Source organism: Phalacrocorax carbo, chromosome 7, assembly GCF_963921805.1.
Source record: "Phalacrocorax carbo chromosome 7, bPhaCar2.1, whole genome shotgun sequence".
In the NCBI taxonomy this organism is placed as follows: domain Eukaryota; kingdom Metazoa; phylum Chordata; class Aves; order Suliformes; family Phalacrocoracidae; genus Phalacrocorax; species Phalacrocorax carbo.
This window is the reverse complement of record NC_087519.1, coordinates 45,308,295-45,334,494: the sequence shown is the minus strand read 5'-3', so window position 1 is coordinate 45,334,494 and position 26,200 is coordinate 45,308,295. Positions and strand designations below refer to the sequence as shown.

The 26,200-nt window shown below is 42.0% G+C and overlaps 1 protein-coding gene across 2 annotated transcripts in view; it reads right to left on the bottom strand.

Moving 5' to 3' along the window:
* Positions 1-728: 728 nt before the first annotated feature.
* The window catches only part of MED12L (mediator complex subunit 12L), a 154,228-nt gene continuing 128,756 nt past the window's right edge, over positions 729-26,200 (bottom strand). For both annotated transcript variants that reach the window (XM_064457797.1, XM_064457798.1), the window contains exons 31-44: positions 25,976-26,087; positions 24,714-24,803; positions 22,256-22,365; positions 21,621-21,756; positions 20,948-21,109; positions 19,115-19,477; positions 17,947-18,103; positions 16,576-16,793; positions 10,002-10,091; positions 9,107-9,327; positions 6,987-7,143; positions 6,039-6,119; positions 1,950-2,031; positions 729-1,497 (exon numbers count right to left, since the gene is read on the bottom strand). In XM_064457797.1, coding sequence (XP_064313867.1) covers positions 1,445-1,497; positions 1,950-2,031; positions 6,039-6,119; positions 6,987-7,143; positions 9,107-9,327; positions 10,002-10,091; positions 16,576-16,793; positions 17,947-18,103; positions 19,115-19,477; positions 20,948-21,109; positions 21,621-21,756; positions 22,256-22,365; positions 24,714-24,803; positions 25,976-26,087 — 2,032 coding nt within the window. In that variant the 3' untranslated portion in view covers positions 729-1,444. The remainder of the gene's footprint in view (positions 1,498-1,949; positions 2,032-6,038; positions 6,120-6,986; positions 7,144-9,106; positions 9,328-10,001; positions 10,092-16,575; positions 16,794-17,946; positions 18,104-19,114; positions 19,478-20,947; positions 21,110-21,620; positions 21,757-22,255; positions 22,366-24,713; positions 24,804-25,975; positions 26,088-26,200) is intronic.

The following is a 26,200-nucleotide window of genomic DNA, read 5'->3' as shown; positions in this document are numbered from 1 at the left end:
CCCCAGACCACCTGCCTACGATACCATCTATAAACTCTCCATATGGTAAATTAAGCAAATTGAGTTAATACAAAACAGGGAAAAAATATTCCTATGTATATTTTAAATACCCTGCATGTTCCACTTCCAAAATTAATGCATTAAAAAAAATCATATGGACTAGCTCCTAAATTACATAAAATAGTAATAAATTTATTCTGTTTTTTCAACTCTAATACGAGCAAAATTATGACATATTTGACCAGGTTTGAATAATTAAAAATCGTTTGTAGTAATTTCGATTTATAATTCACTTGTGGTTTGCACTCAGCTGATAGTACAGAACGTGTTACACCGCTGAAATTCACCCAGCAATCAAGACTCAAATCTGGAATTTGAAATATTTACCATCCAACACTGGTAGCAGACGCAGGTAACACGAGTAACTCATTTAGGGTGACTTTGGCACAAAGAGCTGTCAGCTACGGCAGCGCTGAAACCGCAGAAAGGGCTTTGGTGGCTTTTCCACCCTCACTTTGTGAAAGCCGGTACGAGGTTTGGTACTGAAGGCATCAAGTGAGACACGGAGATTTGTTTCCTGTGAGGCTTTACCAGGACTTTGAGATTTCCCTGCGTGAGCAGAGCAAAACCTGGTTTTGACTGTTCGATCCTTGTTACTATGTCATGCACTCCTTTAGAATTGGTCACCAGTGAACTTTTTAATATAAAGACCAAATATGAAACACTGCTACTTCTAGTAGGTTTATTAATGTTACATTGTGGCTTTTAATATAAACTTCAAGAAGTTCTAATACAAGCAATAAACCCACTTCAGCACCTTCTCACCACAATGAGAGCAAGAGAAAATTGGTACTTTAAACAAAGAGCTTTATAAAGTGCATATGAAAATTACAGTCAAATAAACACAGTTTAAATTGATGCTTGTTCTACCAACAAAGAAAGAGGTGAATATTTTAATGAACAAATTAACTTTTACGCCAAAATAAGAAGTGCCTTTCAGTTCAGTAGTTTGGTCCAGTGCAGTTCTTTAACAAAAAAAAAAAAAAAAGAACAAAAAAAACCCCAACCCCCAAACCAAAAAACCCAGCAACAAAACCCCCCCCCAAACAAAAAAGTGTTTCCCACAAATAAATAAATTCCAGCATTCTTTGTCCTCTTTAAAAGTAACAGGACCTAAAAAGCACCAAATTCATAAAATCTGCAATAACATTCTTCAGAGGCCCACAAGTCCATACATTTAAATCTAGTTAAATGCAAAAAAATCCCCAAACCCAAAAAACCCACCTTGTTACATATTCACATCAACTGCAGCACAAAAAATAATTATTGAAATAATAAGAGAAAAAAACTGAAGTTTGCTTTCTAGCAATAACTAGTGCATTGAATTTTGAATGTTCTGTTCTTCAGTGCAAACGTAACATGACGTCTCCCCTCCATCTCTGATTTAGAAGTGTGATGGATGCCCGTACTGGTTCACTCCTTGTTGTGGCTGGTTACCTGGTTGACAAAGCAAAGAGACGTGTTTGTGCCTCATGACTGTACTCTACAGAAATACAGAAAAATACCTGTATTTCATGCAGCAGTAGCCAACAACAGTCACTACACCGCCTTATAAACCTAGCTAATGCAACTAAGAGGTGCTTATTTCATCGGGGGCTTTGCCTGCGGTAAGACTACAGACGTGAGGGGAGAAAACGCAGCAAATTGTGACTGGGCCACCAGCCCTGTGACTCGGGCTTCTCTGGAGACCAACAGAAATCTGTGGGGTGCACTAGCACCAGAATTTTGGTATTACTTTGCTACTGGGATGAGTAACCAGCTGTCAGTAGGTAAATTACTTACGTGTATATATGGCAGCATTTAAATAGGCAGAAGACCTCCAGAAAGATAATTCCACATTCAAATATATGTATATATTTATGTACACCTGTGCACAGGCACACACTTACTAGAGAGCTGCTTCTGGAGCTGCCTGACCAGCGCTGCCGTCTGCTGTTGCTGCTGTGTCTGTTGTAAGCCTTGCCTTGGAAACTGCAAAAGAGACACGAAAGAAATACGCGCAGCGCAAGTGCCACGTCAGGTGACTGCAGAAGCGTTCGGCTTGCGCTGCCCCGTCGGGCGCTGACCGAGCAGGTGGAGGGGACAGCAGCAGGAGGCAGGCAGGCGTGCCTCCACAGCAGATCCTGACCGCGTTTTGAGAGCAGAGCGAGGACACGTGAAGCACACTTACAACTTACAGAACATTTGCTCTCTTCGCTCCCTGAAATCTCACACATTTCCAGTTGCGTTACAGGTATCGCATGTGTCCAGCCAGACACAAGGGACAGAGTCAGTCTCTGCCTTTTCTACCCCTGGAGAAGCCAGTATTCATCCTGCAAGTCACTCTGAGCGGCTTTACTGTCTGCATTGCTCAAAGACAAGGCAAATCAAAACTGCAAATCAAAATTAACAGCCTTGTTAGTATTTTAAAACACTTAATGTGTGGTTGAAGCACAAAGTCAAAAGAAGCTTCTCAAAAAATATTTTCCCCAGGGCAATGGCACTTCAGATAAAAAGGATGAGCACAAAGCGCTGCAGGCCTGGGGCAGGGTTGTAGCTGCACACGCAATTCTTGGCTCCAGTGGAACGGGAGGCAGACCAGTGCCCAGCCAGCTGGGCCATCTCCTCCACTGAGCAAAATAATCATCATTCTTGTCCTTGCCCTAAAAGCACACCGGGATCGAGGCAAGGCCCTTCCAGTCTATGGCATTAAGCACAACAGGATTAGACACAAAAAGCTTCCACAGAAATCTGCTGTTAATGAATTAAATCATGACTTCAATCACTTTGAAAGCACCCTGCATGTAAATGCATTGACTTGCACAAATTTGCACCCTATTTATACTTGCATCAAAGCAGAATTTAGTCTTTAATTGGTTTATCTGACAGCATGCATTATGCATTATTCCCTACCTATCTGACCTATGAAGTCTATTTTCAAGTAAGGATGGGCAGGAGAACAAGCACCGCTTTGCTTTTCACGCTTTTGGCTGCCATTCACAAGAGAATCGTTCTCTGTTCACAACTTTTATTGATCATCTACCTGCATGTCAGAGTACTGAGCATACGGCACACCACACTACTGAATTATGGCAGACAGACCTGACACAGGACGTCTGTGTGTGTACCGCTGGGACGGAAACGTCTGGAGCCAAAGGTCTGCGTGTACAAGAAGCATTTATTTCTGTGGAAAATGCGTCACCCGTATGAAAGAAAACCGTCTGTGCACCAGCTATCTCAGACTCCCGAGGACAGAGAGCTGACGGCACAACTCCCTCATACTTACTTTCTCCTGGGAGAGAAATCGTGATGAGTGAGGTACTGCTATGCTAGCAAGCACAACCCCAAGCAAGCCTTCACCGTTTACTGTCTGTCTTATCCTCAGGGCCTCTAAGCTCTCGAGATCTGCTTCCTAAGTCCTGTAGTCTTCCTTCTCATTAAATTTGGTGAAAGTGCATGTGCCTCTAATTAAGTGATTTTTTGTGCTGCTGCACAAGGATACACAATACACCTGACCAGTTTGAAAACCTGGTGTGCTGAATAAAAATTGAGTTATTCAATACCATCATAATAACATATCATATGCACTACAGAAAACACCCATGCTTTGTTTCAGTGAAGCCTTTTGCTTACTGAAGGGAGTTTCGATGTTTTACAAAACTTCAGCATCTTTTCCCTTTCTCAAACCAAATCCTTTACTTAAAATACATTGTGTAATCTTCTGGCTAACAGTCCTTAGTAAATGCTGAGGTTAGTCCGAAGCATTAACCACACCAGGGTTTCTCGGGGACATGAAACCAACATGCAGAAAGCTTTCTGCTGTGCTAAGTGCTGGAAGAGGAGCGTGCAGCCAGGTGGGTGCTCTGTCTCTGTGACAGCCTTTCACATGTGGTTTGTTCAAGACACACACACTTACAAGAAAAACTCAAAAATGGATGAAAATGATCCTTCAACAGCTATCAGATAAATACCTTTCATTCATCCTTACTCTTACCCTTACAAGCCGCCTCCAAGCTTCTCTATCAAATCACGTTGATTAGTGCTTTTAAACTCAGAAGCTAGCGATTTCAGCATTACTGTATTTTCTCCATTTTTCTATAGCAAACTTCTAGTTTTCCTCAACTACCTTAAATACATCTGAAAAAACTGCCCAAATACAGGAAACAAGCATAATGACATTGTAACTTCAGTGAAAGTGTCCATAAAAATCACTTTGTAGTGACAGTGACTTGGTAAAATCATATATTAAGCTATAAAAGGCTACAACTCAGCATAAAGGAATGCCTCAAGAACAATTTTGTTTGTACAGTTGTCTTCCTGCAGCTCTGTTTTATGACTGACGATTTAATTTAAAAGGATCTTCAAACAACACAACCCATTTTCCCCCAGCACGTTAGCAGTACAACCTAAAAATCAAAGACCTGAAGTCACTAACAGCCACTTGTGACATGACTTAAGGCAGGGACTGGAGTCTGGTAGTGGTGGAGCTGCCAGCGTCCGCGGCTGATGCCAGAGGGAGCGGAAGGAGCGCGGATGCTCACACAAACACAGCACAAGCACAGCAAGCTGAAGAAATGCCAACCATCAGCACCTCACGTTCCAAATGAACAGTTTTCTTAGTGTTACAGCAAAGCCTAGCTCCACGAGTTGCCTCAATCGTGTACATTATCACTTCAAAATATTACATTCATTACAATAGGAATGTATATTACATTTCATTACAAAATATTACAAAGACAGAAAAATCCACCAATTTATATGCATCAGCAGCACCTACAGATTTCTCATCGAGTTTTTAAAGTTAGCAAGAGGTATTCATGACTACTATGATATATTAATTAGGATAACACTTATAAAAATGCATAGCAAAGCAAGCATAAACAGGAAAAATTCATTCCTGCAGCAGTAAGGTGTTGATTTACCTTAGCTTGCTGCTTTGGAACTACTAAATGGCATCTTTAGACCCCCAGAAAAAAAGATCCCTGACTTTCAGTGAGGCTTACAGCACTTGGTTCTGTATCAGATTTTCAAAATAGTAATTTATTTATGCTGCAGATGGAGTAAGGCTGAGGATGACTTTAAAGCATCTCATTTTTCCCCCTCTGACTTCACATAAAGAGATTTAAGGCAGTTAGTCTGGGCAGTCTTATTTTACTGGTGATGGAAAAGAGATGTGGAGAATTACCTAAGCACTGGTACCTATTTCGTAACTATATCTCCCAGTAATTCTCAGAAGAACTGCGACCGGTGGTTATTTGTATTGTTTGGGATATTAACCATTAGTTTTAAATCAACACTGCTAAGTGTAATTTCAAAAAGATATGTTGAAATGGAGCATTTGAACTTTGTGTCATCATTGGCCCAGCTTTGGCAAAGAACCACGGAAGTGCAGGAGGCAGCGCGTACTCCAGTCCTAGAAGGAACTTCTCTGAACAGCAAATTCAAACGTGGTGCTGCAGAGGCGCTGGGGGCTGAGCAGGGAAGCGCACGAACCCTCCTTGCCAGGGCCTGTGTTCAAAGCTGCGCTTGCCTCCCCATCAGAGGTCAGCAGGCAAGGTCGCCCCCAGGGACACCTCAGTGCGTGCCCAGCACACCTCTTGCCACGTTTTGGCAAGATGGACACATTTACGCGGTCTTCTGTGGACAGATGCAATCTTCCTCTTCCCACGGTCGGAGCCAGCCAGGAGCTCCATCACTAGCAGGCTGTTGAGCCGCAGCTAATACACTCTGTTATCACAGCTACAGCTCGGGGCCAGCTCAGCGTGCGGGCAAAATGAACCTGACACTGCCAGCACCGGGCACACACCCCCATGGCATTCGGAGCGGTGGAGGTACGGCACGGCAGGCACCACGGAGCCAGCACCAGCAGGCGGTGAGGCAGGGAAGCTCACACAAACCCCCTCCCCAGACTGACCCGCACGCATCTCCATAAGTGACAAAACCCACCCTGTCACTACCTCCACACCTGCCCGAAATATGCGACAGTCACCTCTGCTTACCAAAGGCTGCTGCGGTTGCACGGGCTGGAGACCAAGCACCTGCTGCTGCCCCTGCTGCTGTCCCTGCTGCTGCTGCTGCAACTGAAAGAAGACGGCATTGGAACAAGGGACACGATACGCACACTGCCTCAGGGAATGACTATGAGCCAAGCAATACGGCTTCTCATGACTGACGGCCACCATAGGATCTGGGCTCACTTACAGCACTGGTTACTGAAAACCCCATGTGGGAGATAAGCCTCACAAATCTCCACTTCCACTGTCAGCCACACCAAGGCTGACGAGAAGCATTGTTAGTAGATAAAAAAATACTCAAAAGCTGGTATATTTAGTTTACTACAACATCAAAATATTTATATAAAATACATTATCATTCTACAGGAACTGACACAGATAGCTATTGCATTAAAATGAAAATGAGGAGATAATTCCAACCATCAAAGGGCCATGGGAAGGATTTTTAACGTAATTTACTTCCCCTGTGCCAAGCCCCACATATTTAGCTGTCAAACTGATACTTACCTCCAAATTAAAAATATATAATCAAATCAGAATATAGGAAATAGGAAACAGGAAGCAAGCCCTTTGATTTAATTCTGGTATACATTATAAGGCCAGACACAGGAGAGCACAATCAGTGCTTTTGTCTCAGCACATTCAGCTAGGCCGTTCTCAACTTTACCTTCTCCAGAGGCATTCTACAATCTTGAAAAATGAAAGTACTGAATTTTACACATATGTCCAGAGTTCTTTTGGAAATCCCAAATGTAAACAATGGATTATTGTGCTTGAGCAAAAGCAGTTCAGGTTAACAGCATCAGGCTCTGCTGTTTTAGACTTGAACACACATGCAAGCGAGTGCATAATGCCATCACCTGATACAGTGATGTTTACACTCCCTTCTTGCACTGAAATATCCCTGGCCTCTAGTGCAGCTGAGTCCCTCACCTGGAAGAGTCTCTGCTGCCGCATCTGCTGCTGTCTCTGTCTCATTGGCTCCGGAGGCAGCTGTACTGAGCCCAGGGTCGGATGAGGGCCTGCGGTCGATGCACTGTCCAGTCCCCCTCCCACCAGTGAATTTGGCTGCAAAGGCTGATGGCTCAACCTGATCAGGGAATAAAAATAACAGATTATACTTCATTTATAGACAGAGCACAAGTTAGTCTAGGGATACCCAACTATAAGCTGAGACATTAGACTTCCACAGATTTAAAAGATGTTATGTTTTACAGGAAGAATATATTTCCAAATATGAATGCTTTGGAAAATGTTCTGTAACACAAGCCTTACCATACTATTGCCCAGTAGCTGATATAGGTAATAACACACTCCTCTAAACAAGGAGTGCAGATCCGACCATTCAATTCTTGCTTTATTAAAACCAGAGTGATGAGTTTCTACATTTCAACCAAGAATTCTACATAAGTGCTAAAACATTCTCCCAGGCAAAAGATCTCATAGTTACATTACCATGGGTTTAAAACTGATTATAAAGACTTTTTACTTTCTAAAATACTGAAAAAACCACACCAAGCAAGAAAGACTTTCTTAGGATGTTATGGGAGTAATTAACATTGACAAAGCAGAAAGATATACATGGAGAAAACATGTTAGCTAGCTCGTATTTAGATTAGCTGTTTAAAACAAGGCAATTCAGGTTAGCGGCTTTATTCCCCACACAAGGCACTCTGCAGGTTTTTGTACAAGGTTGTCAGCAAAGTCAAGGCCAAACTTTTTGAAGAGGTGCAAACATACCCAAAATTGAGCATACTCTTAAGATATCCAGGCTTGCAAGAATTTAGAAAAGTTAAGGAACCAGTGATTATTGCAGAATATGTGGTAACATTCACAGTTCCAGAAGCACTGATTTCATTAAAAATAACAAGAGATGAGAGAGGATTGCATAGCTACATGCATGACACTTTCATATTCTGCTTACAACAAGCAATCGATGAGCAAGTCATGTAAGTACACCTGAACTTAGCATCTAAAGGAGATTTTAGTTGTGGGATCAAATTAGAGCTTAAGCAGAGAAAGAAGAATATCTCTGCTTGGTGACAGAGCTCATCGGGGCACTCCAGGATAAATTACATGGGATCAGCAAGACAGGACTGAAGCTCTGCTGATGGGCTAGACCACCTTGTGATGACTGACATCCATGTTCTCTCTGCTGTTTCAGTGAACCTGCGACCCGCACATGGGAAGCGCACTGCGCTGTGCAGATACTCCATCACAGCTATGTCTGCGCAGTGCATACAGAGGCAGATCTTGCAAATTTTGGCTGTTCCCTCCCTGCCCCCTTTTAATTTAAGCCTGTGTTTTTTGGGAGTCACTCCACTGAAAATGGCTATTTGAAGTGGAAATTAAAAGTGGCAAAATTTCTGATTCAGTTAAGAGCAGAGCTGGACTGTTAGTTGGATATGCCAGGCTGTTAGAAAAAAAATCTGATTCAAGACAGTCATTGGAAACTCCAGTTTTCCACTCTGCTTACTCTGCAACACTCCCTTTTACAGATTTCATTCCTGCTTCACCTGCCTTCTGTTTCATTACCTTTCTTTACCAATGAATTTCTCCCATTTCTCATAGGCACTGCAACCCAGCTGTACTTCCAAAGTGAAGTCAATTTGATTTATTCAGGCTTAAGCAAAATTCATTTGTCTCTTGCTAGTTAAACTACCAAGTTGGTCTTGTGTTTTCTTGGCTACAGACTCTTTGGTGAACCTGGGATATTTATTGTTTAATACCACACACGTGTTTGCATAATATGGATACCATATCTATGTGTGTAGTGAAATAGGATCCAATAGCTGTCTTTAAATTAATTTTTATGTTTAACAAACACACAGGACAACCTGGCTACAACATGTGCCAAGACCAACTTAAAATAAAAATTAAATGAGGGAAAAAACGGGCAAACTGGAGAGAACAGCATATTTATTGTTAATTAGAACCAGCGTTAACCTGATTTTGATTAATACACTTTTTTTTTAAATAGAGCTTTAGATCTCTAAACAGAATTGCCATTAAATTCTGCAACATCACCAGCTACAAGAACTGCAGAAGCTCACCGCTGAGTGCCTGTCACCGGCTGGATGTACGCAGCAGCCTGCTGTTGAATGTACCCACTGGGCTGCTGCTGCATCTGCCGCAGCCTGTCCATCAGCGTGGGGCTGGAGTGAGCTGCTGTGTACGCTCGGGGGTTGTAGCTGGGGGAAAGAACTACACCACCAGGCTGCTGCTGCTGCAAAGGCATCTGAGTGCTGTACATCGTGTATCCGTGCGGCATGCTCTGCAGAGAAAACAGACAGAAGAGTAACTTCACTGTGCCCGTATTTAAATTAGCTTAGCTATAAAAGAAAGCGATAACCTTTATCAAAGAGCCAACTCCTGGACAACCAGAGGTCAGCCAGTGAGACGCAGGGTACTCACACAACGACCTGTGAGTCCCCCACACTGGTGGTACCCCAATTCTGTTTGCGGGCTCAGGCAGCTGCAACACGGGCACACACAGCAGGATGGAGCTTGCACCGTGCCACCCTTCCCCGAGGGGTGCTGAGCAAGAGCAGGGCTCTGCTCCACAGCTCCACATCTCTCTTTTTTTTGTTTCCCCCTCCAAAATCCCAAGTACCAGAACGACCATGACATAATAAAGAGTTACTGGTATCACTATCTCACCAAAAATTGGCCAAATTTCAGGGTTAACACTGGAGTATGTTTGCCTTTACCAGCAACAACATTAGGAAAAACTGGGAAGTGACCACGTTGAAAATGTTTATGAGCTACAGCATGTGGAGACCACAGGCATCCTAGGAGGTCTCACCCATTACTCTAGGCCACACGCGTGAGCGTGTGGCTCGTGCCACAGCTTGGGCTGTTCCCAAGCACAGAAAAGCAGGCTGAGAGGTAAAGGAGCTCTGTTTAAAAGCATTTTTATGCAGATGCTCTGTGGCAGTAGTGCAGTACCTGTGCTTGCTGTAACCCTGGGTACTGTGGAAGCTGAGACAGGGGGCGAACTTGCGGAGTGAAAATAGCAGCTTGGTCCATCGGCTGACCCTGAAAGACACGTCACCCATCAGATATGGCCTCCACACCCTGACCAAGTCCAGTTCTGGACACAAACCCCACCAAGTTGTGTCCTAAAGAGTCATAGAGACACCTGACCATTTCCTTCAAGACAGCACTGTTGCTCAGTGCCAAACTGCTGAACCGTATTTACTCACAGGGAGATGGAAGAATTGACTTTTGTTTGATTTTTTACACTGCTGTAACATTGCAGCAGTGAAGAAAAAGCCATTTACTGAACAGCGGTCTTGCAGGCACCCTTTAAAATGGGGCTTTGCAAAGGAACAGAAAAAACATATTCTAGCTGTCTTGAAGACAGTACATTAAATTATACAGGAAGCTTAGAGTGAATGATGATCTCTAGTACAAATATACAGTTGATACCTTCCTCAGGCTACCTGACTACTAGCTTTCCCCCAGATGAAGCAGGCAAAATGCTGATTAGCAAATTTATGATGACATACAAAATACCAGTATGGTAAATGGGTAATGCAAGCATCTCCAGCTCCCAACCAGTACAGCTTGGAAACAGTCTATATTTGTGATCAGCAGACAGCCTAGTTTGTTTGCTTCAAATTACCTCAATATTTATGCCCAATTAATGGCAAATAATTTAAAGATTTCAACTATAAATGCATTAATATGTTTTGAAGCACTAGAAAATAGGAAAAAAAAATGTTAGACCTAATTTCAGGACCAAGATTGTAAAAAAATGGTGAATGAGAATTTGCCACGGATACCATCAAGTCTGTCTATTCTCTGTGCAATTGTGATGCTACACAGCTGCACTTGATCATTCTGAAAAACGTTCTACTCAAAAAAGCTCAGTGGCAGACATGAGCTGGAAGAAGTGATGCTCCTTCCCTGTGGCTGCCCAGTTCACCGCAAAAATAAACAAAAAATCCAAGTCCTCCAACAAAGCCTTTGCCATTTTAACCAGAATATCCTTACAAAGATGTATTATACTTCAAGGCTAAAAGTGACTTTGATAACACACTGCAAGCAACAATATTACGATCAGGGCTACCCAGTGGAAAAGAAAATCTCACATGGGATAAAATACCAAAGCGTTATTGGAACTCTCCTTCTTTATCTGCTCCCATCCCGTTAGTGGTAACTGTACCAAACATTAACAAGTCTGTACGCACAACCAGCAGTCCTGCAGTTCAGCGATTATTTTGGATTGGGTTTGAAAATATGTGCATCCTCATCTACAGACCTGGGAAACAAGCAGAGCTACCTACTGGGAACAGGAATTGCTCAGGAAAGCAGTACGGTAGACAGAAGGTTCCAGCTTCATCAAATCCAGCCCCAAGAGACATGAACCACTGTGACCAGGGCTGGATTAACCGCTCTGTGCTTTGGGTAAAGAACAGACAGAAGAGGTCAAGGGCAAGATGCAAAACCAGGGGCAAAGCTACCACGGTGCCACAGGGTTGTCACACACCAATTTTTCATACCTTCCTTTCTTTTAAAAACAAACAAACAAAAAAGACTGACCTAGCTAGGCTCTGTGCCAGCCTCTGGGACCACTGGTAAAGGGGTCAACTAAGGTGCAGACAAGACAGCAGGGAGCTCTGATACGATAAGCTACACTATGGAGGCAGAAGCTACGCTAGGTATTTGTTTTAAAAATAAGCCAATATCTCATGGAAAATTCTGAAAATCAAATTAGGGAGTACAGGAAGTGTGAAGAGAGCAACATCTATCAGTCCTGACAAAAGTTCAGACAAAATTAGATTTATCTGGAAAAATATCTGCAAAATCAGGCGGGGAGCTCTCAAAACAACAATCTTATAGGTGAGAAACTGAAATGCTGAACATACATCTTGCAGATGGGATGCACATAAAACAGACATCAGCCAAGCACAGGAGGAAGGTACTCAAGTACTTAAGATTTTTCTTTTTTTAAACAGAGTCAAAAGAAGAAAAACACAGGAAAGAACAATAATTTCTCTGAGCAAATTGCTTCTGAAATTTTTTCATAAGGTGCTAACCACAGGATAGATAAAGATGTAACCTGAAGTCACCCAAAGGTGAAATCTCGTAAAACCATGACTGATTTCTAGAACTGGTGCCTTAAGCTATTCCCTGCAGTAATACAAACCACCTTGTGGGTTCTGTGGAAGCTGGTCTGCAGAGTGATGCTCCATGTGTTATCCTTTTGTTTCTCTCAGTGACAGCTAACCTGGTGTGCCCAAGAGCAAAATTTGTCCACTCATGCCCATGCAGCGTAAGCAGTGTCCCTCCAAAGTCAGTGGGAGTTGTATCAATGGAAATTGGATTAGGCCCTAATTCTGTAAGAAAATACTAAATAAGCAGCTGCATGATCCCAGCAATACACGGTGGGCAGAAAGCCACAAGTGAGTTTTGTCCGCAAATCTTTTCCCCACCATTTAAAGCACACACAAAGAATGGAACTGGCAGGGTGTGAGACTCGAGAGCAGCACACCCGTACCAAAGGCACCACTGCCCAGGCCAGGCAAGCACCACGCACAAAACCGCATGTGAAACGTAAGCAAAAAGATGTTCCTTAGGTAAGGGACAGATCAATTTATTCCACAGCAGTACATGGCCACCCAGCAAAGTCCCCTGTGTGGGAAAGAGCTCTGCATTCCTGAGCAGCAGCAGCAGATGTTGCTAAATTCAAAGGGACTTCTCCCTCCAGGCGTAATTTAGCAAAGAGTTAACTAAACATGCAAGCCAATTGTTGCAAGCCAGAACTGTGCATGCACATCAAACAAAAACAAAACAACAAAAAAAAGAGGAAAGACTCAAATACTTTTATTCAATGCTGATGCAATGTTACAGTAATAACCGCTGTTCTCTTTGTTCCACTTGCACCTTAAATTGAAGCAAAACTTCCTGCTTTTTCCTGTTAAGGTATAGGACCACAGTGGAAGGAGTTGTCTTTTCTAGATGGTGCTGCAGCTGGCAAAGGTGATTGTACCAGCCATGGCACTGTAGGCTGATTTTGACCAAAATCTGACTTCAGAAGTAGGTAGTGAAACACTAACGCTAATTTAGATACGATGATGACAGATTTGAGAGACCTTACTGTATACTTGCTGCATAGCTAGGTGTGCCTAATTAACTGCAAATACGGTGATCTATCCCCTTGTTATGACATGCTACCAGTAATAACAGGAACGATTGCACATATATAAAATACGGAAAACAGGGTAAGCAGCAAAGCCTTTTTAAAAATACATTTTGCTTTGTCTTTCCAATTAGTGCTTTTAACAACATTGCAGTTTCCCTAAGAAACTGTCCCACCTTCTGTCATAGCAGAGGGTGCCACAGTGGATGGCAGCAGAGAGGAGCAGACCTAGCCACCAGTGGGAGATGAGGACAGAACGGGAACATGCCAGCCATGCTTAGATGGGCATGGCATCGGACACATCTTTCAGCTACTCTAATCTTTCACAGTGAGAAACACAACAGAAGGGAAAAAACTGATCAATGATGCAGTTATTGGAAACATTTGTAAGAAAAAAAATATTCTTCCCACATGCAGCCACTGTGCTACTTAGTGAGAGGAGTGCCAAAGCGTAGCATACTCATCAAAAGCAAAGTGTGCAGCCTGTGTATTGAAAGAAATGCATGTTTGTGCAAAAGGAAAAATAAAGAGAGGTTCACGGTCTCAGAGTGGTTACCATTATGTTGTCAAAGCCATCCTGAAGGGATACAGCAGTGCTACAGACATCCTAAAGGAAAAGGACAGGCGAGAAAATAGCAAACAATACAAAGAATATACACGATTAGGCTTGGATTGTCAGTGGAGCAGTACAGCACCTTTACAGAGCTCACCTGTATGCACTCAAAGAATGCTGGTGTTTAGGAACACTAACAAGGTCCTTTTGGGTGGTTTTTATGCTAATGAACCTCAATACTTTTATGAAATTTATGAACAGATGCTCTAAAGGACTCCTTAATACCCACAGGAGCCTATTAATTTTATACAAAATAAGCAAAATTTTTTTAACAAGTCATATTTCTTAGAGACCTGGCACCACAACTATTCATTTTCAAGAGCACAGCATGTACAGCACAGCACTAAAGAGCAGAGTCCTTCTGGACTGATTTTACAGAACTGTCCGCACCAGTGCCAGTGGTTTCAAGCTGAGCGGGTAATTTCATTCTGCAGCTGCAGAAACATAAAAACCAAAGAAGAAACCTTCCTTATTTAAGCTCCACCTAACAACATACACCACACAGTACCAATGCTTACAAATCATCTTGCTCCTAAATTTTCAAATACTACCTTCAGGCTTGTATGCTGCCATAGCATTTCCTGCTCTAAATCCAGGACTGCAGGAAGAACTACCACGAGTTCCCCAGGGACACATTTCTCAACTAGAGCAGCATGCGTGCAGGGAAGCAGGTGTCCCACTGGGGCAGCCCACAGTGCCAGGGAGCGTGCGAAGTCCCAGTGCCACTGAGATGTCGGAGGGGTTTCTCTGGTGTCAGCATTTCCAGCACATGCTTAGATGACAAAGAAAGTGAACAGGATGGACTGGTGAATTGTTCATTCATTTCATTACAGTGAAAGTCTTCAAGTAGCAGACTAAATGAATCTTTCCAAACATCCAGTAAGACAAAATACTAGAACCAGACAGAAGACAATGTGTCCATCTGTGGTACTCCCCCGCACACCACAAAGGAACTGGCTGTGCATGCCACTGTGCGGAAGTAACTGGGAAACAAAGGCTGGGTTGGATGGCTCTGGTTTGACTTGCTTTGCGTCAGTTTAACACATACTAACTTGTATCAGACAGATACTACACTGGCTGATCGGGAACCGTTGGCTGATGAACATCAGCACATGTTGTACATTAGCTGAAATACACATCTGAACCTACCCTGTTCAATTTTAGTGCAACTTTTACATTGTAAAAGTTTGATCCAAATTTTATTAAATAGTTCATCACAGACACCCTATTAAATTTATTTAGACATGGATTCATGCCTTCATGATAAGTTTATTCTCCTTACTGACAACCTGTCCACGCAGCACTTTGGACCGTTAAGTTAACCGTTGTGCTTAACACCTCAGATACTGTCCCTGTTTGAAACCAAAAGGGAAATGCAACACCTTTTGTCCTCTAAACATATCAGTGTTAAATAACAACATTTCTTAAATGTGAGAAAAATGTGTTATTTTAGATCTTCAATTATTGCTTTTTGATCCCCCTAGTCATAAGCAGTCATCATCATTTGTTTACTCAAGGCTCTTTTGTTTACTCAAGCCTGTATCCTATCACAGTAACTGAAAGCCAGTTGGACCTAACACTAAAATAGTGAGATTCTGCCTAATGTAAGAAATACTACAGGGTTAACTCTAGAGCCCAGTACCCTAACATTTAGGGTACCTATTCCTTACTACCTCGTAGTGCCTAGAGGACACCAACAGGGATCAAATATCCACCGTATCACTGAAATTATAAAACACACATCCAGAGCTTTTAGCAGCTGCTTTTTTTTTTTTTATTATTTTTTAAGGCAGAAGGCAGCGCACATACAGGGAAACCATAGTTTCCCAATTATGAAAAGCCCCGTATAAAACTGTCGTAGCCCATCAGCAATTTAAGCACTACAGAGGGCTTTGCATGCATCATACCAGAGAGACTGGAAGAGTGAGGAGAAGACAATGAGGGAGCTCTGACAAAACAGATACAGCATGGGAGAAATTATGAGGATACCTGCTGAAAACTTTGACTATTTTGAAAAAGAGGGCACATCACAGAATCTGAAGGCAAGACAGCGTAAGGGCAATGTAATATACACTGCAGTGAGGGCAAGAATGGGTACAGACGGACTTTAAAATAAAGGTGAGAAGTTATTTGTTTTACCACCAACTACTGTACACATATTGCTGGTCATCTGGGATGCAAAACCTTTTCTGTTCTTACGCCATCAATCCAAAAGCAGCCTGTCTGTAGCCATTTTCTGAAACTAGCTCAGGCTCCAAAGGGTGTTGCACAATAGCCATGTGTGGTTTGGCACACAGCAGCTGTACTCTGCAAAAATGTTAGGAGAAGAAATACCAGCTATTTCTAGAGAACATGTGCGTCTGTGTGCACACATGTATGGAAATGGCTGCTGTCGGACTTCCTGGAATTTTAATTGTGAAGAGGATTACTGTGCCTCTGCTGCTTACTTGTAGCTTGGTGGTACATAGCACCATGTAATTCCACTATGAAAGCCTGTGTGACACACCAGGGAACAAGAATATCATCAAGTAGCAGAAGCAAAACCTGATTTTATGAAACATAGGGAAAACAGAAGGGGCTAAGAAACGAAAGGGCAAATGAAGTTTAAAAGCAGATGGCTCTGGTTAAGCAATATTTGGGGAATAACTGCAACTGTAAATATCAGCTGGCTCTCTACTCCATAAGCCTATGCAGGGCAAGCAGCCCCAACAGAAGGCAAAACCACTGTGTCACTCTTCACAAACTTGGGGGTTTGGACAAACCTGTTGGAGAGACCGTGGCTGTGCTTGCTGCCTGAGGAGCCGCTGCTGCTGCTGCTCTTGCTGCAGGAGCTTCATCTGGAGCAATTGCTGCTGAGGCGTGACTGCATGGATAGAGGGGGGCTGCATCATAGTGCCAGAGCGCCGCTGCAGCATGTTCGACAGGGCTTGTTTTGTATTAGTTGGAACAAAGGAGCCTGTTGGATCCAGCCTGGAACCACCTAAAAAACATCCAAAACAAAAATGCGTTCTCTGCCTTCCCTAAGAACATTGTTGTTACAGATCACTGCTAATTCATCAGCTCCTATTTGGTTAGCTCTACAATAACATTGATAAACTTATCTCTGTAAAGGCAGTGAACTGTATCAAACCAGATTGCTGATCTGAAAAATTCAATGGGCAACATAACTTTGAAGACTACCACTTGTAAATGAGAACAAAAAGTATACAGGCTATGGCCTGTTGCATGTTCTACATCACATAAAACATTTGACTACTAGTGAAAAACCAAAGTTGCATGTCAGCTCAAAAGCATGATATGAATGGTTTATGATGTCAAGACAATTTTACCATGAAATGGCAATAATTTATGCACTCTATGCTATTTGGTAAAAATGTGCCTAACTATATGTTAGGTTTATGAAGGTAATGTTATACATAATTTTTTTCTTTTAATCATCATTTCCTTAACTTTGAAGCCACTGTCTGATATTTTCTGAAGACATTTATGTACTTAAATACAGATCTAGTTGTATTTGGAGCTTCAGAAAAAATATTTATAACTGGAAGTAAACTTCTAAACTTCTGCATAATATCTCAGAAGAACAGAATAGCATTTCTCAAAACATCATGAACTGCTGCCCCCTAGAGCAAGTGAAATACATACGTTAAATTGTGTACACATTAACTGGAAGAAACAAAACAAGCCTACAAATAATTAAGTACGTGCCACAAATCCTGGAAGAAAAGTGAGCCCATGGATTTGTTTATTCTATCTAACAGATGTTAAATTAGCCACCATGGTTCTTCGTATGAATCGAAGAAGAAATAACCCAAAGGTCACTTGTTCCTTTTAATCATCCCTCTCATATTTCACTCCTCATTGCACTTCTACCAGCTTACTTATACTATCACCACTGCAGGTCATTTTTGCTATCTACCAAAAAGGTTTAATAGCTTAATAGAGACAGACCTACAACTAGTAACAGAAAGTCCTTCCAAAAAAAAGAATGGCTAAGGAATAAAATAAATGGCATCAGCAGGCACAGGCTGCTTCTGAGAAAATTAGGAACAAAATGTGTTTGTAATAAGTCCATTTTTATCATACATCAAATAATAAGGCCTCACGTCTGTGAATTCAAAGCTTACACATACCTGGTGGGAGGGGCTGGCTCTGCACAAAGAAGCCAGGCTGCTGCGGCTGTCCCATGATGTTGTAACCCCACAAGGCAGACTGAGGATGGTGCATCATTTGAGAGGAAATTGGTGAATAAGTGGGAGGCACTCTGTATAAGTTGTTCTGTGGATAGTCCTTAAAATATACAGTAAAAGTGAAAGTTACTGACATTCATACCTTACTAACTCATAAATAATGCCAATTTTCCTACTAAATTATTGAAAGACAGAGACAGTTCCCATTGTCGTTTGCAATGATGTAAAAAACAGATGAAGTCTCAGGCTGCCCACGGGTAATTAACATTAACAGCTTCATGGACACACCATCCATTTTACCTTTTTAGCAAGTATCTCCTGCAGGCTATAATTTGGTATAGCACAAGGACAACTTACTGTATCAGTACATAAATAACAGGAGGAACTTAACGGAAACATCAAAAAGGCCAGAAAATGATCTTAAAATTACAGCTATTTGAAATGCAACACACTGACAGACTAGCTGGACGCTTACAGAATACTGTCATGCCTACAACATGTACGACTACACTGGCAGCAGTGTGAAGAGGACATAATTGCACAGAATGCTGCTACTAGAAATGTACATTATTATTTGGGTGGTGCCAGGCATGCTTTTCAAACCCATATTCTATGTCATTCTTCAACATAGGAAGACTCACCTCAAAAACCATTAAAACCAAAAGATGAAGTGTCTCAGAAACCAGAACAAGCTGCACAGTACAACAGTCTGCATGTGTGAAAGAGCTGCTTTCAAATTGGTTTCCATTTGAATGGACGTGGGTTTGAACTAGAGTGTTTCCTCTCGATGTAATTTGAATAGGAGGAATTTCAGAAATTGATGCAAACAACAATAGCTGTACTTTACACCAAACAAGAGAAAGCATATACGGAACCCAAATAATAATTAGTAAGATCCAAGCTAGTGTATTTTACATAGCACAGTACATTCCTCTATGCTGAGCTCTATTTGATAGAAATCCACCTTCCTGACTGTCTCCATTCACTCCCTCTATTAGGACCTGCTCCTCCAGCTGCCGAACAATTTCTGAAGGTAGCTAAGACAGCACCATGCAACATCAGATGTTTCAGCAAGATATTTCAAGTTTTGTACAGGGCACCAACTACTTACATCAGCCCTTGAGCTTGACTTTGACTTTCGCTTCCTGCCCTTTGTCTTCTTCTCATCGTCTGTGGCAAGTTTTCCCTGATCTGAGAGCTCTCCTGACTTTCTTTCTGGTTCCTGAGAGACAGGTGTGGTGGGCTCTTCCTCCTCCTCCTCTGGAGGAAGGGGCAAGGGCTCGAGGTAGTAACTCCGTGGTTTGGGTTTGGTGTGCGTGTGGTACAGGAGAAGATGCTGCTGCTCCTCATACTTTATCACTTTCCTGTCGACACGAACTGTCCCAAACCATGCCCAGGAGAGAGGAGCAGGATTTTTGTGACCTTCAAATAAATCCCAAGGGGACACCTTTTGTTTTGTTGAAACTTGAAGACCCTGTTTCAGAATAGAAGTGAAGTTAGCATTTTAAGAAAATTGAATGCTAGAGCAGACTACTTGCTTTTGTACATCATTACTTGAGTCAGAAAAATCCAGTAAGGACTTTTTCCCCTCCACAAAATGTAACAAACGCATACTGGTGGGATTTTATCCTCTATCCAAGGCTGCCACCAGATAAAAGCAATTAAGTTTTTGTAGTACCACTTGCTTATAGCTATGCTAAAAATCTCAAGATCCATCTATTGTATTTTGGAGGAAAAGTCAAATATCTATCAAAAATTGCTAATCTGAGAATATGCTTGCTAGAAGTTTACATACTTAAATAAGCAGAAATAAACCTAAGCAGTATATCACAAAAAAAATAACTATGTAGTCTGCAGAATAAAAAAGTTCTGTCCTAAGCTCTATCCTTCTCTTTTAATCAAGTTCACTTTAAAAAATTATGCATCCCTTCATATTCCCCAAAAATCCAAAACAACTAATATACCCTCCCCACCCTGTTTTTCCTCCGTCTTTTGTATGCAGGATCACACCCTCCAAGTAACAGGTCAGAAGGTTCCCAGGTTAAATGAGCTCTCAAATGTAGGATTCTGCTTGAAAAGCAAATGCTTTTGTAAGAGCTTCTGCTGTTCAACTCCAAGTCAAATGTAATTTCCTTTCTAGCAGCTATTGTGGAGTTGGCTCCAGTCACGACCCTATATTGCAGAATTGAGCAAGCTTATGTCAACACTTATCACATTAGGAGTTACAAATTGACCTGTACTCTGTGGATTTAACAAGGAAGGACATGCAGCAAACACGATGACTGAATTTTAAACAAATCAGATACCGAAAGGTTACCCAAACTCTTGAAATTGTACAAGTGGCATAAAACTGTTTCTACTAAAGATGTGTAGACATTTAAAGCTCTGAGACTATCTGCAAGTATCAGTGAATTGCCAGGGAGAAGAGGATGGAATCACTGTCGGTGCTGCTGCAGGGGTGGTGATGCTGGTGCATGGTCCAAGTCACACTAGGCTGCTCAAACCTGTTCAGGTGGAGTTTAACAACTCCCTGTGTGCCTCTCTCTAAACCCACTCCAGGTTTCACACTCTGCCCAAGAATTTTCACATGCATCACGCAAACAAATAATGTGCAAAAATATCTGGAACAGAAATACATTTGATACCAAAAACCAGTCTGTCCCTTGCAACTATTTTTAAAAGTATTGTTCTACAAGCCAGCATTCCTCACTTGTGGCATCATTGCTCGTAGGAAGCCTACCTGTTTAAAAGAAACTGCATTGCTGTGGCTGAAGCTTTAGTAATGACTGAGAATGCATTAGAAAGCTGTATTACAGCAGAAGTACAATGATTTTATGATACCGTGTATAAACACATGTACTGTACAAGCTGTACCTGTTTGCTTGAATTTCCTATGCTTCAAAAGTCATGGAAAACTGAGATGAAATCAAACATTTACTCTTGCCTGTTTCTTATCAATGGAGTCAAATCCTGCAATTTTGTTCCCCTTGGTGTCGATCAAAGATCCCATTGGCTCACAAGTAATAATATCACATGTCTGCTTTGGCAAAGGGAGCAGCTGGCGAACCTTGTCAATGCTTTCTGACCGCTTGTCTCCCAGCTCTTTCTAGAGAATAAATACATCAATCAATCAAACAGAAAGCGGGACAAAAGGAAGAGAAACATTGCACTGCTTTCACTATTAGAAAATGTCCACTTTTGGGATGAATCATTTCCTTGTACTTTTACTAAATTTAAACAAGTGGCTTTGCAGGGTTTTTTTGTTTTCTTTTCTTTTTTTTTTAAGAATGGAAGTTATCTTTTCATCTCTTCTTTAAACAGAGCATAGAAAATACGTAATACAAATTCAGTGTCTCAAACATGAATAAAAGCAACTAAGTATCTTGCAGGGTCCCTAAATGTAATTTAATATGAAGACAATACTGGAAGTCTGCCTTCCCACCCCCATATTCCTGTATTTTTATTTTCTTCTTTTTCTCATTGTTATCACTGGTGCTGCTCCAGTCTCTCCTCTTTTTCCAAGAGGCCTTCCCAGACACTAGAAATGACAGGATTAAAAGATGAGCACAGAATGCAATTCAAAAGAAATGCTGAAAATGACAAGTCATAACACTTACTTTTAATTTTTTCACTAAATTCATGTAAGCTCTCTTGTTTTCCTCAGGCCCGCCTTGGGAAGCATTTGACAAGTCCGAAGCAAGCGTCCCGTTGATGAGGACGCCCAGCATATCAAGCACAGTTGTGAACAGTTCACTGAGAGTAAAGACAATTATTACCCTGAGGAACTGCCGATTGCCAAGAGATCCAGGGAAAGGTATTCACGGCAAAGGCCACAGACACAGTTCTTTAGACAAGTCAGGTTTTTCAGAGCTTTCTGCATGCACACGCATCTCGGCTTGCATGCATAAGCCCCAGTGTATACGTGCAGGTGGACTGTCAAGACATACACACAAATCTCATTATAAACCCCAGCTCAGAGCTACAGACAGCACGAACTGCTAACGGATAGTCATTAGGAATTACAGGCTCTGACTTAGGAAAGCACTCAGGTACATGCTTGTTAAGGAAGAGTAAACAGTGGCTCCAGTGCTCTCCAAAACAGAGGTGTTCCCCAACCAAGACCAGCACTGAGCATGTAAGTTGCACTCAAGCAGTAACAGGATAATAGAAAAATTTAACAATAACATACATGCAATCTAAACTGAAAAGCACTAAGGACATGAATTAGCTTATTTAAATAGCGCAGACATACTTGTTGGTCTGCATATCAACAGTTCCTGAAGTGATTATCTGGAGGAGCAGAAGTGCCCAGTCTGTGGTCCACTGGGTACTCCTCTGCACAGTATCAAACATGCCACCTACCTGCAAAATAATACAGCAGATAGAAAGGCTTTGCATATATCTCACAGATGCACGCTTCCCTTGTCATTTGTATTACTTATGAATAAAACTGCTATCCAGTCCCACGAGTTCTTGTGTGCTGAATGGCATCTTGAAGTGCTGACTTTAAATAACTTTTCCTCCCCACCCCACGCTCCCAGCAAAAAGCTTCTCCTAAGAAGGAACTATAGGAAAGCAAAAAAATTATTACACTGCTCCTTCAGTTTCAGATCTTCACTTTCATGTTTGATGCAACAAACTGAAGTCACTGAAAAAAATTCTTGGAACTGAAAAGCTGTTGAATTAAAACTTTATAGTTACCACTTCGCTCCCACACCCAAAAATTAGACAATCATGTTCAGTGCAAAGAGAAAAAAATCTGAAGCAAAATATAGCATTGATTGAAAATGAAACTGCTACCGTATGAACATTTTTTCATTATTTCTACCAGTATAGTATGATACTGTAAAATACGCCCTGGCTTTGAGAAGGAGTCATTTTACTAAAACGCGTCCTTCAAATGGCCCAACAGCAATAACACAAGATACCTGCTTAAGTTGCAAGCCTGATTACCAAACTGGTCAGAATAGAGTCTAAACCCCAAATCTTAAAGGTACAACACTTCTGGCTAATGAAAGCACAGCTCAAGCCCTCAGACAGTGACAACCCCGTAAAAGAGAAAATACCTTGCTATCGCACAACAGGATGCCTGAGAGACCTTACATCAAAACGACACTGCCCTGTCCCTACTGCTGCACTGCAGCCCAGGGTGCCTCTACTCTACCATGATGCTACCGTCAGCTTTGCTGTTTTGCACATTATCCTTGCACCCAATATCCGCATCAAATAATTTTTCCTGATGTTTCTCACTTCACAACTTTCCAAAAATGAGTCTTTTTATTTTGTCATGTTTATAATCACTCTAAATCTCTTCACTGTTTGTGCTTGTAGTTGTTTCACCTCATGCAATTCTTCCCCATGCTTAAAGCGTATTTCAGGGTTGTGTCTTGCTCAGTAAATACAAACACTCTTTCAATTCTCACTACCTGCTTTTAGCTCCTACACCTTGCTGAGTTTATATCTAAGAAGATTGCTCCTTGAACTACATAAGTGGTTTATGGTTTACAAAAGGATAAAACGTTGCTGCTTTAATAATAAATCAAATATTGCTCACATCAAGAGTTCTCCCAACCCATGACAAAATGCATGTCTCCATGGTACTTGGTGGCAGGTGATATCTGCTTTACTTTGAGTGCAGCCACAGCAATCCCAAAGCTGGTCACAGCTGGTTCAAGTCGCCTTGGCCTGAACCAGTGGCAGTGTAAGGCTGTGGTTATGTGTCTGGTTGCACAGCCACATCTAAGCAGCTTCTAAAGAGGTGGGAAGAGAACAATGCTGCAGTGTTACTCCTACCTTGGTGCTCACTCATTTGGCCTTACATGCAGTCTCCATACACCTACTGCAGTGTGCTAAACAAGCCACAGTGGCCCTGACATCTGGTGCAGAGGTTTTAAGAGATGTGGGACATTGGAGAACTTCATGGAAACTTTCTAAGTTGATTAACACATGTATCCAAGTAGCAGCAACTGAAATTGCATGTGTGTGTAAGTTAAATAGCCAAATATTACTTCCCCCAAGAGCTCTGCAAGTCTCAACTACATCAGCTGCCTAATTCCATTAAATCACTGCTTGTTACATGGGGATAAACCATCAGTGGACAATGGGTATGAGTGTCCACAAAAATAAGATACATTTCTGAAGTTCCAGGGACACTGGAAGGAAGAAAGCAGCACAAAAATAAGGCATGACTAAGGTATAGGCCGTCCCTCTTACTCATTTTAAATGAACAAGGTCCAAAGTTATTGCCAGGAGGCAGCCGCTGAAAGACGAGAGACAGGAAGAGCAGAGACAAATGCCAATGGAGCAGAGACCTCTTCATGTCAGGGCAGAGGGGACACCAACAGCCCTTGCTGACCCTGGCCAGCCCCCTCTGGGGCTACCCGCTCCCCTGTCCCTGGCCCAGAAGCCCCAAGTCAGGAGCCTCAGCATGTCCCCATGGCCCTGCCTGGCCATGCTAGGGCTGTGTCTGACCCTGGCTCCCCTCACTGGGCCTGATTCTGAGCCCTCCCGTGAGCTGACATCCTGGCATAGCCTCAGCCAGTTCCCATCCCAGTGGAGGTGCCTGATGCTCCGGGCTGGGAGCTGCCAGCTCTCAGGGAGCCCCAGGCCCTGTAGTGCCCTGCACATCGCTTCTTGCTCCTTACCACCTACTCCAGAATAGCCGCTACATCTTTGATTAACATCAGGATAACCACACAAGCTTTTCTTACCAAGTTCAGACGAAGTTGCAGGGCTTCATGCATCATTTGCCTAGCTTTAATATCATCCTGGTAACGTTCTTCCCTCCAGTTACTAAGGATCTAAGAAAAAGCATTTGAAGTTTAAGTATTTGTGATGCTATCTATAGGGAATAATAAAAGATTATTAGCCTTTTTATCCTCATTCCTGTTTAAGGCTTAGAGCAGATTAAGCAAACTAGTGGGGGGAAAAAGATTAATTCGTAAAGAGCTGATAATCTGCTATTAATTGCGTGACTAGATCATCCGGTTGTAGCAAAAGAAAATAAGCAGTTTTTTTAAACATTTATTAAAAATATTGTTTCAAACACCCTATTTAACTGTTCACCATGGGTAAGTAAATAGATCTCTTGCACTGGATGCAGCTTCCCAACAGGATCTGGTGGGATCTCTGGATGAGAAATGACCAGAACCATAGGGAACCTGGAGCAGCTGCATTTCAGGGAAGAACCCATAGAGCAAAAGGAAAGCCCAAGTGCCAGCAATACCAGGGAAAAAAAAAACTTCAGAGGAATGAATTTAACTAGAATGTGGGCCTACGTCATAGCCTGGACCTGAGCTGAGAGGCATTATGAGAAAATAATGGCCCTACAGGTATGAATTTTCACTGTCACAGTAATTCATAGAAACTAGAGACAGAAAAAAGGAAATATATACCCACTATGCTGGGCACTGTATATATTCATTTTAAAAACAGTCTTAGGGAGCCATTATAGGCTACAGCATGAACCAGACGGGAGCAGGAAGTCTAGAGCAAAATCAGCAGAGGTTGTGAGTAAGCACAAGTGATCTCAAGGAAGAGCTGTAGCCAATGGACCAGTCTGGGGTTAGCAATATTGTTTTCTAAAGTATTAAAAACTCTTAATCTGTACCAAGTGGAGAAGATGAAGGGTCTTCCTAAAGAAGAAAATTTCAAACTTATAAAAACTTTTTATGATCAAGGTAGAGACTGAGAAGACTGTTCTTCTGAGGACAAACATATTTTATTGTGTTTCCTGGAAAGAACTGAAATCAGACTCAAGTTCATCATATTTCTCTGTAACAATTTTAGAAAAAAAAGATGCATTTACTCTCAAAAAGAAACAAACACCTTCCCATTCTTCCTTCCTTGGACTGTTCCTTTTGGCATACCATTGCACTGTAATTTGCCTGGTTTTACACCGTCATATACACATAAAACTGATGATGCATAGAACATCTAACAAAGAGTGCTCGTAGTTACGTGCTTGTTTTACCTGATTAACTTGATTCTGCAGTGATGTTAGAAGCCCTTCCCGTTGCTCATCCTGTCCCTTAAGGCAAGTAAGTACCAATGAAAGGAAAGGTTGCTGACTCAAGAGAGACATGCTTTAAGAGAGGCAAACACAGAAGTCAGTTAGTGAAGTTATTTTGGTACATCCCCATTCTCATTCCCTTCCTTGTTTTGTCTACTTTTTTTTTTCCCCTGGAAGCGGCACTGC